We start from the raw sequence: 19,295 nt of genomic DNA, 5'->3' as shown, positions 1-19,295 counted from the left end.
GCCGGACGTTCTATAGCACTAAAAGGTCAGGATGACGTGTTTCCGGAGGCGGCGTTCTTCCGGCCTGCTTGGCTCTGTCGTAATTTTGTGGATGGCCAATGTAGGGGCAGGATAATCGCGCCTGCTTAGGCTGAAAACGGTTGTTTGAAAGGAGCTGGCGGGAATGGTGAGTGCACGTATCCTCATAACATGCGCAGCAGCTGCAGAACCGCTGCCCTCTTCTAAGCGCAGCTAGAACTGTTATTTGTATGCGAATATTTGCTGATTCTGGGAAATCTGGGTGGCTACCAATATGTCACCTTAGAAGAGAACAAATTGTCTTTGCTGGCTGTTACTGGCCCCACATCATCTGCAGCATACGCTAGTCACACCGGCTTCTCAGGAGTCTGGGAAAGTTGTGTTACTGCTCCTGTGGGAATTGTAATGATCCAGGGATGTAAATAACGCGTCTGACCTCTCCTCTGGTGTGAATGCAGCCTTTAACGCTGCGCTGTAACCTGGGCATGTGCTGCATCTAAGCACTGCACCAAAAGTCACTGCAGTTATGGGGGACCTCATAAAGAAGTACAACATCTTAAAGGGATTTTCCATGTGTCGGGAAAACTTCAAAATAAAACAATTTCTGGTAATCTACATAGAGGGTCCCCACATGTATCTAGCTCTGTCATCAGATGGGATCATACTGTGTAGGGATATGATCCTGGGAATGTACATAGAGGATCCCCACATGTAGTTGTATTATCAAATGGGGTCATAATGTTTAGGGAGCATACCCTCCTCCTAGTAATGTACATAGAGGGTCCCCACCTGTGTCTAGTTCTATTATCAAATGGGGTCATACTGTGTAGGGAGCTGACCCTGCTCCTGGTAATGTACATGTATCTAGCTCTGTTATCAGATGGTGTCGCACTGTGTAGGGAGATGGTCCTCCTGGTAATGTACATAGAGGGTCCCCACAAATATCAGATGCTGTCATACTGTGCGGGGAGATGGTCCATTTTTTTGCTGTAATGGGACCAAGGATTATCAATAAAACCTTACAGCTGATTATTGCAATCTGGGACTACAGTAAAGCATTCAGAAAGCTTTACCAGAGGTCAGAGGGGTCTGTCTGTAACTATGGGTAGTCTGTAAGTCGGGTGTCCTTAAGTAGGGGACCGCCTGTATCTCTCTCTGTTATCAGATGCTGTGGGGAGGTGTTACTGCTCCTGGTATTGTACATAGAGGGTCCCCACAAATATCTCTTTGTTATCAGATGCTGTCATACTGTGCGGGGAGGTGTTACTCCTCCTGGTAATGGACATGTATCTAGCTCTGTTATCAGATGCTGTCATACTGTGCGGGGAGGTGTTACTCCTCCTGGTAATGGACATGTATCTAGCTCTGTCATCAGATGTGTCATACTGTGTAGGGATATGGCCCTCCTGGTAATGGACATGTATCTAGCTCTGTCATCGGATGTGTCATACTGTGTAGGGAGATGGTCCTCCTCCTGGTAATGGACATGTATCTAGGTCTGTTATCAGATGTGTTATACTGTGCAGGGAGATGGTCCTCCTCCTGGTAATGGACATGTATCTAGCTCTGTTATCAGATGCTGTCATACTGTGTAGGGATATGGCCCTCCTCCTGGTAATGGACATGTATCTAGCTCTGTCATCGGATGTGTCATACTGTGTAGGGATATGGTCCTCCTCCTGGTAATGGACTTGTATCTAGCTCTGTCATCAGATGCTGTCATACTGTGTAGGGAGATGGTCCTCCTGGTAATGGACATGTATCTAGCTCTGTCATCAGATGCTGTCATACTGTGCAGGGATATGGCCCTCCTCCTGGTAATGTACATGTATCTAGCTCTGTCATCAGATGCTGTCATACTGTGCAGGGAGATGGTCCTCCTCCTGGTAATGTACATGTATCTAGCTCTGTCATCGGATGTGTTATACTGTGTAGGGATATGGCCCTCCTCCTGGTAATGTACATGTATCTACCTCTGTCATACTGTGTAGGGAGATGGTCCTCCTCCTGGTAATGGACATGTATCTAGCTCTGTCATCGGATGTGTTATACTGTGTAGGGAGATGGTCCTCCTCCTGGAAAATGGACTTGTATCTAGCACTGTCATCGGATGTGTCATACTGTGTAGGGATATGGCCCTCCTCCTGGTAATGGACATGTATCTAGCTCTGTCATCGGATGTGTCATACTGTGTAGGGAGATGGTCCTCCTCCCGGTAATGGACATGTATCTAGCTCTGTCATCAGATGTGTTATACTGTGTAGGGAGATGGTCTTCCTGGTAATGGACTTGTATCTAGCTCTGTTATCAGATGTGTTATACTGTGTAGGGAGATGGTCCTCCTCCTGGTAATGGACTTGTATCTAGCTCTGTCATCAGATGTGTTATACTGTGTAGGGAGATGGTCTTCCTGGTAATGTACATATATCTAGCTCTGTCATCAGATGCTGTCATACTGTGCAGGGATATGGGAGCATCTAATTGTGTTCTCATGTAAGTATTTTCATAACATCCTATGAGAGTCCCCTGCTCAGGATTCTAGTCAGCGGTCCCATCTCCTCTAACGTGTACCTCCTTATCTCTCACCAGAATGACATGGAGTAGTGGAGCTGGCCTGGCAATGAAGGAATTGATTCATTTCTATGTTTTCAAGTGGCCCACAAAAGGAACCCAAAGAGGAGTAAAATATTTGTGAAAAATTATGAACCCAGCGGAACCGTTTAATTCTCCAAGCCACACTTTTAAGTCTGTTCCACTTGACATCATTGCACCCAATCAATTGACTCCTTTAAAAGACTTGAAGAAGTTTGCGTTAAAAAAGCAGGCCCCTGCCAACCCAGATGTTGCCACAAAAACCCTGCAATCCACCTTGATCCGTGATGACGGGGAGTGCCCTAACTTCCCCAATGTAAGCGTCATCCAGGCATATCATGGACGATGTAAAGGTGTAGAGATGGCCGCCAGGGCAGCATTGCCTCTAAGGAATGGCCGTGGACCATCCACATCCAGCATACATAATAGAGATGCAAGTGTTGTCAGAGCTCCAAGAAGTATCCTAGAAGCTTTCAATCCAGTCTATTACTTTGACAAGCCGGTGGACAGCGCTATCCTTAAGAAGAAACTGGAAGGTGGGATCAGAATTCCAGGTTTGAAATCCAATGGTGTGATCCAAGGTAAGACAATGACCTGCCGTCCATCTTGAGTGACTAGAATTTAACGGGTGGCTGTAAACCTTGTAGTGTTTCTCTGTGTTGCTAGCTTACCAATCATAAAGGGGATACAGCTTCATCCATCTTTTGATATGGATTGCATGACATTGAACCAGGGCTGTTGAATCGGGAAAACAAACTTCCAACTCTACCAAACTGGTCTCCAACTCCACAGCTCTGTTTTCCTGGTCACTGTAGCAGTCATTTAGAGTGCAGGCATTCCTACCCAGTGCCTTATTCCTTTGATCTGTAGCTTCAATACTGAGCATGTACATAAAGTGCAGCCCCATTCATCTCAACTACAATCTTAGCAAAGGCGTGTACAACCCGCGATGGCAGGCCACATGAAGCCTGTCAAATCTTGAGTTTTCTCACCCTACTGTGATAGTCAGAGTCCCACGAGCAACTGATAAAAGCGTTCATTGGTGCAAGAGGTCGGGTAGTGGTCAGTGCAACTGAGAAGTCCTCACTGCTCCCGGGTCCTCTCCTGCCACCACGCTCTGTCCTAACTCATGATACTTGTTTAATGTGCTTGTGTCCGGAGCCAACGCAGAGTGGCCCCAGGAGTGGTAAGTACTTGTCAGCAGTATGGTACCGTTCACGGGCCATTCCTTATGGCACAGTTTTGCTGCGAGTACTGATGCTCTCACATACAACCAGCGTGAGATACAGAGCAGAGCGGCACATGGAGGAGAGAAGAAGGTGTGGTGCAGGGGGAGAAGAGGAGCCAGGAAAGGAGAGGATGTATACATTTTAAATCTGCTGTGAATGCAGTTCCCAGATTTACATACAAGATAGGGTCTTGAAGGACATCTATCACTAGATAAAGGATTGTAAACGAAACATACAGACATTCAGGTGTGTGTCCCCTCCAGCAGGATCTGCTCTTCTTTTAGCTTCTAATGCCCTTGTTTTAAAGAAAAAAGGGCTTTAAAAAGTTTAAATGAGGGGCTTTTCAGGCTCCATTAACTCCTTTTGGAGCTTGGAGCCCCTCTGCCTCATTTGCATAATTTTAAAAGCCTTTTTTTTTTGTAAAAAAAAAAAAATGGGGCATAAGAAGCTAAAAGAGCAGATCCTGCCAGATGGGGCATACACCAGTGTGTCTGGTCCTGGTCTGGTCCTTTAAGTTGAATTTGTATGCAAGTCGGAACTGTATATTTTATAATTGTAGCCCCAGACAAGAATTTTTTTGTCCCTGTGACAATTTAAAAGATTTTGTGCAGCCATTGGAACAAGAACTATCAATAAAACTTCATTACAGAAACTTTGCAGCTGATCATTGCAGCTTGGGAGTAAAGTAAAGCATCCAGAGAGCTTCACCAGAGGGAAGTAGCTAGGGGTCATCTGTAAGCCGGGGACAGCCGGTACTTGGTTTCTGGGGTGGTATTTAATACTGTACTTTGGTATTTATAACTTGTGGGGTGGTATTTTGGGTTGTATTGTGTTTGTTGGTGCATCTAGGGTGCTGGCTACTGATGTGGCCCTTTTAAAGGGAACCTGTCACCTGGTTTTAGCTCTCTTATCTACTAGCCCCCTCATCTAGTGGATGAAATGTCCTTTCTAGAATAACTTTTATCAACCATTTTACATATAACAAATCTCCTCCAAAATCAGGCGACTATAACCATTGTAGTGGTTACGGTGTGGTGTCGCTACAGACACCTATCTCTGGTCCTATAGCACCTAGAAAGACGTTTTTGTGCCATGTTAAAGATTAAGAATGTCATCTTTTTAGATCAAGCTTATTGTTCCGTGAACTATAAAACTGGACAAAGAAGCAGTTAAAAGTATAAGCGGGAACTGAATCTGCAATTTGCATTTCAAACCATGTATTTAGTGATCTCTTTCTGTAGCTAACGGAGCCATAAGATGGGGCCTGCAATATGAGATTCTTGTCTTTAATGAATTAAGGTATTATCAAATAGAAGATGGGAGCTTCTGAAGTAACACTACTCCCTTAGCCTCTAAACTTGACTCCTCTCATGTGAAAATGAGGTAAGAAGAGTCATATTTGCCTGTTTTTGGGGGAGATTTTGGGTAAGCAAATGAGATGTCATATAAAAGAGGGAATTCTAGAAAGGACATTTCATACCCTACCTGATGGGGCTAGTAGTTTAGTGGGGTAGAACCTGCTTCTAGTACCACAGCCCTGGTACATTTAGCAGTGGATGTTTCTACCAGTTGATAAAAATGCTTTGCTGTACTTTCCCAGAGCAACAAGACGAGCACCAACCTGCTACAATCCAGGAAGAAATTTTTATCAATGGCTCCTCTCCGGACACCAACAACCTCTTCCGTGATCCTGGGAACGAAGGTGACGGTGAAATGTCTAACGAAAACCCCAAAGGTAAAACCCCTGGAGACATGAAACCTACATCCCCAAAGAAAGGGTCAGGGGGTGTCCCAAAGGCTTCTGACCGCCAGGAAGAGTTTGTGGATCACTTTAAAGAACTTTGTGAACTTATTGGCCACTCACAATTGGTGCAAATTCCCTGTAAGGAGGTGCCACATGCTCCAGAAGCTGCCGTCAAACCTGTGGACCAGGAGGAAGAGGAGGTATGAGATCATAGCATGGAAAAGGGGATGTACAATAATATCCCTTTAATCACTGGACTTTGCCTGTTCATATTATTACAGTGTCTCACTTTATGTCTCTGTTTAATTCTAGGAGAAGGTCTCTCTAACAGATTGGGTGGTGAAGGGAGTGGAGACCAAAGGAGTATGTGTAGAGGGGAAGCGCTTGTGAGTAGATTGTTCACCAATTATTTAACTCTCTTTTAAATTCTCATAAGTAAATGCTTCCAACTAAGGTTCATGTGTACAGGCAGTCCCGGGTTATGTACAATGTGACAATAGGATTTTAAAAAAAATTGGGGTTGACAGGGGAACAAAGATAAAGCTTCACTGCAGACACCTAACAGCAGTTGATCATTGCAGCCCTGGACTAAAGTACATTAAAGTAGGAGTCGTCTGTAAGTGAAATGTTTTTAAGTCGGGGACCGCCTGCATTTACTTCTGTTTTCCAAATGGAGCTTTGTGTAAAAGGATTATTCAGGAATCCACATTGAGGGCCTCTCCACAGGATAGACCATCGTATTTGCTCAATGGGGGTCTGATGCTTAGCCCCTACAGAGATAAACGGGTTGTCCCAAAGTTAACACCGTGTGCGGGTGGAAGCAGTCGGCTCTGTGTAGTGGCTAAAATCCTTAAAAGGGTTGTCCCAACTTGGCAAGTTTATGACAAGATGATTGGTGAGGGTCCCGCTGCTGCTTCACCACTAGATCACGAGAAGGGGTTCGGTCCTCGCTATTGGGTAAAGTGGCAGGACAGCCATCTATGGAGATCACCAATGCTTGGCAATTTATGACACTATTGAATGGAGTGACGGGATGCATGCTCGACCTGACGTAGCGCCAGGCCCCAACAGGACTGCTTGTTACCTTGCTAGCTTCCTATGACCCCTTTAACTATCACTGTGCTTTTCATTCCTATAGATAGCCCATCAGTGTTGGGCAAGTCTTGGGCAATCCCTTTAAGGGGTCATGTTCTTATTGGCGGAGGGCATATAGCTAGGAAACTGAGAATAACTTCTAGGACCCGCACTGATCCTTACAGTGGATGAGCCCAGTGTCTTTCCTGTATAGTGAAGGTCCTGACCACCAGCTGTATAGACACGACCAGTGAAAGGACCGCTGTATTACACCAGCTCTGAGGCTCTTTTATGTTCTGGATTGGGGGCTGGATCTCCAATAATCATAAAGTGAGCTCATATCCTAATGATGTGCCACCCCTCCAACAGATTTGGCTTCTATGAGATCCTGGAATCGGATATTAGAGTATATAGTATGTAGGATTTGTGCTATAATTCTCATATACATGTGGTATTTGGCTTTACAGGGATTTAAACTCCATCTACTGGCACAGTAATATTATTGTACAGCGCATTCAGCACAACACATTAAAAACTTTAACGGGTCGAATCTACCACCTCGTGGGGAAGCCGGATGCGGAGACCATGCGTGCAGCTGGTAAGTTTATGGGAAGCGTCTGTAGGAGAAATGTTTCTGGAGGACAAGAGATTTCTGATGATGATTGTCTTGTCAGGTTATACACCATGGCTGATACAGAAGTTTCAGAAGGGATTTCCGGAAAATTGGAAGAACTATGTCCGATATTTCTGTGAGTCTCCTGAAAGGTTAGTGGATTGATGGTCAATGGTATTGTAGTAGATTGTATTGTAGCTCTGAAGCCCTCGCTACACTGTTTATATGTTGTTGGTTAGCATATTGTCCACTGTAAATTGTAACTTTTTTTTAACCTATGAACGTACAGTTCAGTTTTAAAGAGTGCAAGATGTCTGGGGGCTTGGTAAAAGCTGATAGACTGACTCTATTGGTTATCATTGGATCCCCCCCCAATGGTTACAATCTTTAAGCAGGGGCCCTTGGTCACACATGATTCAGATACATAATGAATGCACTGGAAACTGGTGCTGTGAGGAGGCCTCAGACCTAGATCTGCTTAATCTAGGACTTGGGACACCATTGGGGTAGTTGTCCCCTGTAACTGGGGACTCTATGCATCCCCTGAAAAGCCTGATAGTATTAGCCTTTCAAAATCTTGTACATATGAATAGTAATGATCTTTATATAGTGCCATCATATTTCGTAGCGCTTTACAAATGATCCACTGCATTTGGTATAAAGTTTATAGAGCGCTTCAGAAGCCGGGACAAGTGCACCTTCATCTTTAGTGCTCATGACGTGACACTGTGCCTTCCCAAAGCAAAGAGAATGTTAATCAACTCATAATAGGAGGATTATTTTAGCATTTTGGTTGGTGACTCTCCAACATCTGTAGACAAGAATTGGGATATTTGCATGGGAATCAAAAGTTCAGATTGTAAAGAAAGAGCTGAATTAGTGAGGGATAAGAATGTTGGGGACCCCATGTGTGGCACTGTCACATACCCATCTAGTTTAGTTTAAAGCTGTATGGTCCTTTGAGATCTGCTCAAGGGTTAAGTAATAAAGCAGAGTATAGCATGAATTGTCTATGTATTGCTTGTAAAAGAAACTAATAATCCTGTAGGTACGGCGTTCACAAGACAAAACCTGAGGAGATCGCCCAGCCACAGAAAACCAGCAGTAACACGCCGAATCCAAGGAAAAGCAATAACCAGCCTTCCTCCAGCTCCGATACTGATAATGTTCCTGCAACGCTGAGGAGGAAGGTGGACAACAGAAAGCCGGAGAGTGGTTCAATCACAGAACGGAAGTCTCGCAGCAACCAAAATATCCAAACCACCGACGCGAGAATGCGGACCACTCCCACAGACAGCACACAGTTAGCTGGTACGTGCTATATTAAGACCTATAGACAAAATGATGGAACCACTGCAGGTAGAGGGTTGTGTTTCTAGATGCCCAGGGTTCAGGAGATATGGCCATTTGAAGTTGGTCGCTCTCACAATGTTTGTAAACGTCCTTTCTGCACAGGGCATGTACAAATAGGACGTATATATCCATACAGCAGTCATGAAGAGGTTGTGTTCAATTTCTCGATTTCTCTCTGCTGCTGGTTCTTTGTCAAATTTTAGGGAATTGCATGGCTAGAATACTACCTTACTAGGATGAAAGGGGTCTTGCCTTATGTCTGTAATGGTCACTATAATTTACCATTTTCCCTAAGGCAATATAGAGAAACGCATGTGAAAGAATCTATTAGCAGTAGCCACGTATATATTGCACAAGGTTGTTGGAGTGGAGGTGCCCATAACAGACATGACCAAGGCAGGAGTTGTCTAGGAGGCAGTGTGGGATGTATACAAAGCTTGACCATCAGGCTTTTCTATCTCTTATATCTTCTCAGACGCCTCTTGTATGTCTACAAGCCGCAGCGGTCGTCAGATAAAGCCAGTCCTAAAGTTTTGGTGCGGTGAGCGGTTATCAGTCGACCGTACGATGAGCACCAACATTATCCGAGACGGAAAAGACGCACTGACTTATTCACTTGTGAGTACAGAAACTAATATGCAGGAATTTAAAGGGTACCTCATTTTCAACAAAGATAGGTTACAGAAGCCCTGCAGTGCACAGATGATGCCTTTTTGCTTTCTCTAAGCATTTGCATTACAATATATTTGTGTGTTATAACTTACCTTGCTCCCTGTCAGAATCCTCTGTGTAGTCCTAGGGGTTGGGCTTTGGTTTAGATGCATTTCAAAGAAAAACATGTGACTTGTCTGTGCTGCTCACCCTCCCTCACTGATGCCAGCTCACCAGGCTGTGAGCTCTCTAAAGGAGCAGGAGGGAGGAGCTGTACAGGTGGGGTTTGAGAGCTGAGCAGTCTGCAGCAAAACAAATCATGTGTTGTTTTTTAAATGCATCCAACCCAAAGCCCAACCCTTGGGACTTCACAGAGGATTCTGTCAGGGTACAAGGTAAGTTATAACACACAATTATATTGGGATGCAGATGCTTAGAGAAGCAGAAAGGCATCTGTGCACTGCAGGTGTAATGGGCTTTAGTGAAAATGAGGTGCCTGGTGACAGGTTCCCTTTAAAGCTTTTGTGTCAGTAAAGTTGTGCAATGGAAAGTTGATGTCATTCTGTAATGATTAAATACATTTAATGCAGCATTTGGTAATAGGCGGTGAGCGCTGACATAGGTGTACTGCTTTTATTCCATCGGTAATATGTTGATGAAATGTAGGAGCGTCTAGGGGCAGTCTTGGGTGTCCTGCACACAGACGTACTTGGAAACCGACCCGTGTGCTGTTCAGATGCCACAGACCCACAGCACAGTGGACGGGAGTCCTGGCATCATAGTGAAATATACAGTACACTAGCGTCTTATTACTAGCATATTTTACTGATCTTTATGTGTATGTGATTTTTTTTTTTCTCCCAAGGAAAAAGTTCGCAATAAATCCTCTGATAAAAAAAGAAAATCCTTCGCTAAAGAAACTCTACCTTTGAAAATATCAAAACCGGGTGAGTCAAAATATACATGTCTTGTTATGTGTAATACCGTATATACTCTTGTATAAAATGTGCTGAAAAACCCCAACTTGGCTTTTGAGTGTATAAGAAACTAAACTTACATACTCGCCTTCCGATGCCCCCTGCAGCTCCTCTTTTCTTCTCTGCGCGTGTAACAGAGCGGCCAGAGACGCGTCCTTGCACTCTGTGATGTCAGCAGAAGCGACACTGCTGCTTCATTGTACACGGACACATCTGTGCCTGTTCTGTTAAACACGAAAGGAAGAAGGAAGACGAGCCGCATTGGAAAGTGAATATGTAAGTTTATTTTATACACACAGGGGCTGCAGGGCATTTCATTTTTAGGGGGGGGGGCTGCTGCAGAGCAATTTAATTATTGGGGGGGTGGGGTGGGGGCTGCTACAGGGCATTTCATTACTAAGCGAGGCTGTGCCCAATGCATTTCCTACCCTACGCTTATTTTTTTTGGCTAAAATTAGGGGCCTCATCTTATACTAGAGTATATACGGTATATATTTGTAATGTAATACATCTTGTATTTTTTTTCCATTGCTATTTCTCCTGGTTATGTATAAGGGAAGAGAGCTATGTTCCAAAATGCAAGTCCACCAAACACTAAAAAAAAAAAAATCTAAATAACATACAGTGTAGGCCAAGCTGCTACCTCCAAAAAACATCCTGATCTTCCACGTCGGTAATTATCCAAACGCACCTTTTAGAGTTTACAAATCAGACGATAATAATACAGGAGATCCCAGAAGAATACAAAAAACAAAACAAATGCTCACCTCTCCAAGCTCCCCCCTTTTCCTTTCTTTCTTCTCCATCCATTTCTTCCTGCTCAGCCCTGGCTTTTGATGTTGGCTGTATTTGTCAGTGTTTAGGACCCAGAGTAGTGCAGCGTCCCCCATAGCAAGAACAGCTGACATGTTCCCTCTTGTGTCTGGCTTCTTTTAGGGAGCGGAAAAATGCTGTGTGTGAAGGAGGTATATAACGCTCTCTATTTCTAACACTAAAAAGTGCTCTTGGATACTGGAAGATCAGGACTCTTGGGGTTTTTTTTTAGGTAACCGCTTGGCCTATATTGTATGTTATTTCAGTGTCCAGTAACTGCTGACATTGTAATGGATATTCTGTTTCAGTGCAATAACGGAGGAAAAGCCAAGTGACTGTGGTGTTACATGTCTATCTATTCTTTTTGTTTTCAAGCTTTACAGCACCAGTTAGCAGCAGCGACTCCGAAGTTGGAGGCTAAAGACAAAAAACATATGAAAGGCCTTGGATTAAATAAAGCAAAAGAGGAAATACGAAAAGCCCTTAAGTCCCCTCGAGTGATGCTCACCCCCATGCATAAAAAACAAGATGTAAAACTGAAGTGCTTACAAAATGAACTCCATTACCATAGTCCGAACGGCACGTCTGCAGAAGACAGTGCCTCCGAAGTGGACTGTGCGGTAAGAGATCATAGCAATCCTACAAGGAAAGACACATTGCCAGATGAGTGTGGCAGGGGCGATATCACCACCAGGAACGAATCTGAGAAGATCTCAAAATTGACTATAAGACGGAAATTAAGAACAGTTCCTGAAGAGAAATCTTTACAAATTAGCTACAGCGATTCTGAAAGACATTCTAAAGAAGCAAGGTCACTCGGCCCTTTCTCCAGCGACGGACAGGTTTCTAGTCAGAAAGCTCCTAAGGTCTTGCTGCAGTCAGAGAATACAAACGGCGAGGAGGACTTGGGAAGAAACGGTAGAAAAACCTCCAGGAATAACAAGAAAAATCTTCGAGCTGTAAGCAGCAGGCGGCCTAATCGTTGTTCACTGTCCAATGATTCGGAAGGATCCGAAGGTTCAAGTGAAAAAGGTGTTTTGAGGAAGGACACCAAAGAGATGAATACTAATACTCGAAACCCTGCAGCTTTAGAAAGAAAGCCTCAGCCGTTTCCTGAAGAATCTGATTGTTCCGAATCCCAGGATTCTGATCGGAAAAATATTTCCACCAAGAATACCAGAGAAAGAAAGACGCCGACAGGCATTCTCAAGAAGCCACCGCATGTTGAAGTTGGACAACCACCATCTCCTAAAAAAACAATTGGTGATCCAGCAGAATATGAAAACTCTGAAAAAGAAACTTTTTACAGAATGAAATCTAGGGCGCAGGCCAGTGACCCAAAAAAAAATTTGCACATTGAGCCTGGTCTAAGTGGGAGAGATCAGGGGGATTCATCAGAGCCAGAGCCAGTTTCTAGAAGGTTAATGAGCAGAAATAAGGGAAAAACTGATGCAAAATATGTTCCTGAAAGGAGAGCACTGCAGTCACGTTCAGCAAGGCTGAAAGATCATTTATTAGATACAGATTCGGAGGAAGAAGACTATAAGCCACCTTCTCGGGAACTGGATGACTCTTGGAAGACGCATTCTGTCATTGCTGTAGCCAGAAGAAAACAGCCGCCTCGTTCAATGCGACCACAAAAATACACAACCGGATCTTCTGATTCAGAAGAAGAACCAGACTTGAGAAAGCCAACAAATACCAGTCCACCCGAGTCCAAAGAAAGGCCGGGTCATATTGTATCATCTAAAGATCCAAGAGAAGAGGTTCCAAAGCAAAACTTCACTCAACAAAAAAAGCAAAAACAATCTTCTCGCTTAATACAGAAACCGAACCATATGGTGGAATCTAAAGATTCAGAAGAGAACCCAAGATCGAGAAAGAACTCCAGGCAAGCTGCTGGTACTCAAAAGAAACAAAAACCTCCATCATCTCGCCTGGCTCAGATTGTATCGGTGGAATCTCAAGATTCAGAACAGGAGCCAATATTGAGGAAGGTTTCAAGTCAACGGGCCAGTGCACAGAAAGGACAAGCCATTACTGAACCTCCTGTGGAAAGAAGACAACCTGCTCGCTCTGCAAAACTGAAGATGGGTTTAGCAGAAGGTCAAGATGAAGAATGGCAAACCTTTTCAGGAAAGGAGTCTAGGCCTTCGAGTGATGGGAAAAACCAACCACCTTCTGATGTGACCAGGTCTGGAGGCAAGCGGGCATCGCACTCTGATCAAGAACCACAAAGCAATCTGAATGTAAAGATTACTTCCCCTGAAGGTCCAAGCCCCCAACAGGAGCCCAGTCAGACAAAACAGAAAAAGCAAACTGCTTTTCTAGAATCTGAGAGTAGTTCTGAGGATGAGGAAAATAACTTGTGGCAAGAGCTACCTTTACAAAGACCGCCTAAAAGAGCTATACTTGCCACCCCTGCGCCACCTAGAAGGATGCCTCATACACAAACCTCCAAGGAACATTTGGCACAGTCTGGACAGAACGGTGACCCTGAGAAGCCTGCTGGTTCCCAGAAGAAGCCAAGAGACCATAAATCCAATGCAGGCAGAAGCTCAGATAAAGAGTCTAAAGGTAGCACCCAAGAAACTGAGGGTTACAGGGCACCAGCAGGCCAAAAGAAAGCGAAGAACAACAACAAAAATAATAGAAAAAAAGTTGTGTCTCCGGGTGATGAACCACAGCGGAAGGACACTGCTGTAAAATCACCCCTCGACCCGTTTGCAGCAATAAATCAGGAAGAGGAATGGACTGAGAAAGAAGTTGAAAGACTTTACAAGTATGTATGTTCTATTCTGTATATCTGTAATCCTCACAGCCTTGTCCTAAAGGGAATCTGTCATCAGTTTATTTACATGAACTGCTATGTGATGCAGGACTGTGCCCACTCATGCCACCCATACCATTGGTTTATTGTCCAGCTGATCCTTCCTCGCCAAAACTTCTATGAAATGGTCAAATGAGGCTGAAGTGCTTTGGCTTAGCACGCCTGGGTGACATTGCTGTGGGGAGTGATGAGAGAAGGTGCTGGGCGATGGTAATGCAGCAGGGGGCTTTGTTAGGGCCGTGGAGAGCCCTGAGGAATGGGTGGGCATAGTCCTGTGTGAAACATTCCACTAACAATCGCTTATCTCAAGGTTTTTAGCCACTTGTACAACTAGTTATACAACAGTGGCTCCGTCTTACAGGAAAAGGGTTGTGTGCCAAAAAATTACAAAAATTAACCAATATTTTGGCACATCTTCCTATATTAAGCAAACTAATAGGAGGTGTAAAGTTAGGGCCCGTTCAGTTGGGAGTCTGACATCAGTATACTATCTTTTCCCATCGATTGCAGCTTTTTTTTTTTCTCGCATATACAAAAAAAAAAAATATGGATACTCACTGCAGATCAATATCTCGTGTCTGCATTTTTAGCGGGCACACAACAGACACGCCCGTCTGAATGAGTCCTTAGACTACTAACATTCAGTTGCTTACTATAATGGCTTATACTTTGATTCTGCGTCATATCTTATTGTCAGGGGTGGATTAGGACCTTTATGCATGTGTCTGTCTCTCGCAGAGCTGTGGCCGCACTACCGAAGCACAAGAAGGGATTCTGGCTGGATGTGGCTATGTCTGTAGGAAGTCGCTCAGCAGAGCAGTGTCAGGAGAAATACCTGGAAAAACAGCAGATCAAGGCGTCTAAAGCTCCACCCAAGAAGAAAGCCGGCTCCAGCAAAAAGAAGCAAGAAAGTAATGACTGCAACATCTACATTAAAAATGTCATAAATGTTTAGAGCTTCTATAAAGAAAAGGTGTATTGGGATGTAAAGGAGGGTAATGACCACAAGGTGGCAGCCTTCCCCTCTGCTTGCACATAACTTGTCTATTACACTATAGTATCCGTTCCTCAATGCTACATGCATCTCCATGGATGCTGGGATAAAGGGACGTTTTGTGGTCACCTCTTTTTGGTGTGCCACGTATAACACCGCTTCAGAACCAGTAACTGGGTGATGATTCTCGCACTATTATATTAATAGGAAGTTCACACTTAAAGCTTAAAATATTTTATCCCTTATCCACGGGAAAAGGGGCTAAATGTCTGATAACAGAGCGGTCTGACTGCACAGTCACCCTTAACCACACTGCTATTCAGACTAATGAACTTCCATAAAAGTCAATGAAGGGCTGGATGTAAGTGTCCTGTGATCTGCAGACTGGATGGGGGATAAAAGTTCATGGGGAAACCCCTTTAATGGGGACTTTCTACAGGCAGTCCCCGGGTTATGTACAAGATAGGGTCTGTAGGTTTGTTCTCAAGTTGAATTTGTATGTAAATCGGAACTGTATATTTTGTAATTGTAACCCCAGCTAAATTTTTTCTGTGACATTTGGATTTTAAAATAGTTGGGTTGTCATCAGAACCAGGATGAACAATACATCTTACTTGCAGACACCTTTGATAACTCTTACAGCTGTTTATTGTAGCCCAGGGCTAATGGACAGTAAATTATCAACATCCAGAGGTCTGTTTGTAACCAGGGGCCGCCTGTGAGTCAGGTGTTCTTAAGAAGGGGACTGTCTGTACTAGGATCCTAATAATCCATAAGTGGAGAGTCACGGTATGTCTTCAGAGGACTGTAATGGACCTGGGACACCCGTGCAGCTTCTTTAGTATGTGGAAAGCCGATACAAGTTGTAAAGCAGCTCTTTGTACAATACCCCATGGCATTGATGCCAGAGTTGGCACTGTGACTCCTCTCTCCAGGCGTATGCCATGCCTAGTGCCATTTTAAAGTGACACATCCTTGACAGCCAGGACTACAGGAGGAGTGATAAGGTGTGCGCTGGACTATCTTGTTACTGACTCTTCCTGTTCAGGGGACCCTGGAGGGCAGCTACAACGATAATCCAAATTTCTCCATGTTCTTTCTACTTTTAGTGTCCTCCGTATGCCAATACAATTGAAAACTGTGATGAGCTGTAACTTATTGCTCCCTGCTCTAAATTGCTACATACAAGTGGGTTTTGGTTGTAGTTTGGGGCTTCCATATACATTGCTCTGGGCATAAAGCCTTGTACCAGTGCCTACATTCAGGTGCCAAGCTTCTATTGTATTCTTTCTTATCAGGTGGTGGTAAAGAAAAGGAGGCAGTAAAAATCACAGCCAAAGTGGGAACATTAAAACGGAAGCAGCAGATGCGAGAATTCCTGGATCAGATCCAGAAAGACGACCACGACGACCTGTTCAGTGCTACCCCATTCCAGAGCAAGAGAGTAAAGGTATCTTATGAGTATATATGTGTATGTATCCACAGAACAAGGATGGGATCTACCTGTGCTCAGGGTTACTGTGGGTATCACAGAAGTTTAAATCAATTCGATATTTAGCACATATTGTAAATATCAATCAGGGGAAAACTCCTGGGATGGGTAAGAAGCAAATCCTATGAAGTCCCTTTACTATCGCCCTACGTTGACCCTCATGCAGAAGCGGGCTCGCGAACGGGATGGTTTGCGGCCTATATTGGCTGGGTGTAAGCGGAGGGGGCGAGTGCTGCTCACCTCTCCCACCTCCATGGGATATGAGCGGCCGCACAGGAATAGGACCTGCTCTATCCTAGTCTGTGCCGACACCCAGTTCGGTAAGGAACAGTGACCTACAGAATATGATGGCGCTATATAAATAACTGTTAATTAGATATTCAAGACTTGATTATGTAGCAAGACGTAGAATGTGATCCTGATGAAGTCGTTTTCTCTTCTACTTGTATAATCGCAGCTTCCAACATTCAGAGCAAATCATGAGGACGACGTCTTCCAGCTGGAGAACATTAACCCCACCACACCTTCCTCTTCTGTGTTTCCCCTGGCCTACACCCCTCAGTGTGAACACATCACTCCAGGGATGATGGGTTCTATCAATCGGTAAGTAGCAACTTCAAGGCTCGGCAAAAGATCAATGCACAGACTGAGCTCTCGATTGGACACGAAACCTAAAAATGAAAGTGATAGGAAATTGAATTTCTGGGTGAGTGTGCTCCATATTTCGCTGGAGATTGGGTCCGACGTAAGAACAATTATATACTGTGCTAGAAAGGGCACGGATTGGAGAGGCTTCTGCTGCAGCCAGTTATCTTACAGCTAGATCCTGAAATGGAGAGATTTCTTCATATCTGCCAATTAAATGGAGCATGGAGTTAATACCTTAAAGCCAATATGATGGCTGAGCCCACTCCATACACAGCGGGTGTGAGCTGCATTATGGCAAAAAATGGGGGGGTAGGACAACTCTGTGGTAAGGGGTTAAGTAGCAAAGGAATAATGCAGCAAACATCAACTTGTGTATGATCTCTTCTGAGCAGAGTGTGGAGCTATGGCAGGAATTGGGTCTAAATTTTTATATTTTACCTTTCTTTCCACAGATCTGACAATGACAAGTTTGTATACAGGATGCAGAAGGGCATAAAACAAGACAAGTTGACAAGCTGGGGCCATCTAAACAACAGAACGGTAGGTAGAGGTCATACTGCAGCCACATGGTATCCAACTGCCTAGCACAGGGACGTAACAAGGAGAGGCCACACACGTGACTTCATCAGCCCACATCGGGAAGTAGGGATGAGAGATCCCTGTACTGTGGTCACATCCCCTGACATTTCCTATCTGAATTGCCGGCTCAGTTTGTGCTGCCTGGTTCACCAAGAACACTTGTGGTATACAGGGACAGGACCAGTGTACATATATACTGGAGAGTATACATTCTGGATGACTCTGTTTCTGTAATTGTTCTCTCTAGGACTTGCTTTCCCATACACCCACCTCTCGGAGAACACCCTTCTCAAAGAAAGGTAAGAAGATGCTGTGTATTAGTCCCAGGCAATCATCTTCGCTATTAAAGAGGCCACTCCTATAATTTACCTTCACGGATAACAGAGAAAGTACTATATGCACACAACGTGACAGTAAGGCCGGCGGCACACGTGGCGTTTTGAACCAGTTTTTTGGCCCTTTTTAAGCATTCCCTTAAACGCATACATTAAAAAAATGCATGTGTTTTTGAAAAACACTTCCATTTTGGACCGGTTTTACCAATGATCCTAATTAAAATGGTTCAAAACTGTGTCTTCAAAAACCTGCATGCGGTTTTTAACGGACTGCTTAAAAACTGCCCAAAATCAGGTTCAAAACGCCACGTGTGCCGCCGGTCTAAGCTGTGCTGTCTTTTTTTTTTTTTATTCTGGGCTGCATTAAATGCATTACCTTTCAGTGGTGTACCCAGCTGTTATTTTAGCAGACCATGTGACCAGTGTGTCTTAGAAACATGCTCTGGCCTGAACCTACAATCAGAGATGGGGGGAGGATTTATCAGGACTTGTATGCTAGTCTTCTTATGTACAAGCCCAAAATAATAACAATTACTAGCAGGCCACCATCTATCCTCTTACACCAGCTCCACACCAAGTGGGCATGTATGGGTGTGGCTGGTGTTTGGTGTCCTACCTAATGTCATATATTGTGGCTCAATCCTACCCCAGGCAGGCCTAACATAGGACTGTAGGGTGCCCACCAGATACTGCTGTATCTGGAGGGGTGGGCGAGTAATTGCAATTATTTCTCCCTTTATGCCACCTTCACTGCAGGGGGTGGAGTGTAGCGCATTTCAGTCAGTTCACCAGTTGGTTTGCAGGCTGCGGTGCAATTTTACGCTGCCCATGGAGAACGTTTGTCAGACCACACCTTTAAGTCTATTACTCACAAGCATCTGCCACCATGATGAAGGACTCTATTAACACCTGTGGAGCCCCTCAGGCTCATTTGCATACAGTCCTTCATCCTGGTGGTAGGTTGCACCCATAGACTGAATTGTGCAAACAAATCTCCATAGTTTTTCGGACATAAGGTATCATTGTTTGGACATAAGGGATGAAGGTAGGGTGCTCCATTTTGAAAAATCTTTTAATAATTTGTTTTTGCTTAGGCTCTAAGGACACCTCAGTTATTGGGAAGCTTTTCAAGAGGGACGATGGGGTCCCATCAGACGAGGAAGAAGAGAAAGATTATTACTTCTCAGACTCCTCCAGCGAGGACCAGTGACCGCTGCACAGTAAATGCAGTATGTGCCTTTGTATAGCTTAAAGAAGAAAATTTTTTATTGTGTACAGTGCTGTTCTTATAAATCTCATCCTGTATATAGATCCTCCCCATCTTTTTAATGTTCAGCCGTCAGATAAGATTTT

General features: G+C 44.2%; 1 protein-coding gene across 1 annotated transcript; it reads left to right on the top strand.

Moving 5' to 3' along the window:
- Nucleotides 1–14: 14 nt before the first annotated feature.
- MIS18BP1 (MIS18 binding protein 1) lies at nt 15–19,203 on the top strand. Its single transcript, XM_072115980.1, has 16 exons — nt 15–166; nt 2,608–3,191; nt 5,440–5,783; nt 5,896–5,969; nt 7,125–7,255; nt 7,332–7,422; nt 8,319–8,581; nt 9,099–9,241; nt 10,140–10,221; nt 11,440–13,846; nt 14,633–14,805; nt 16,187–16,338; nt 16,838–16,983; nt 17,481–17,568; nt 17,855–17,906; nt 19,037–19,203. The coding sequence occupies exons 2-16, from the start codon at nt 2,720–2,722 to the stop codon at nt 19,150–19,152; spliced, it is 4,734 nt and encodes a 1,577-aa protein (XP_071972081.1). The 5' UTR covers nt 15–166; nt 2,608–2,719; the 3' UTR covers nt 19,153–19,203.
- The last annotated feature ends 92 nt before the right edge of the window (nt 19,204–19,295 follow it).

Source organism: Engystomops pustulosus, chromosome 7 (genome assembly GCF_040894005.1).
Source record: "Engystomops pustulosus chromosome 7, aEngPut4.maternal, whole genome shotgun sequence".
NCBI classification, from domain to species: Eukaryota; Metazoa; Chordata; class Amphibia; order Anura; family Leptodactylidae; genus Engystomops; species Engystomops pustulosus.
This window is presented reverse-complemented; position numbering and strand designations above follow the sequence as displayed.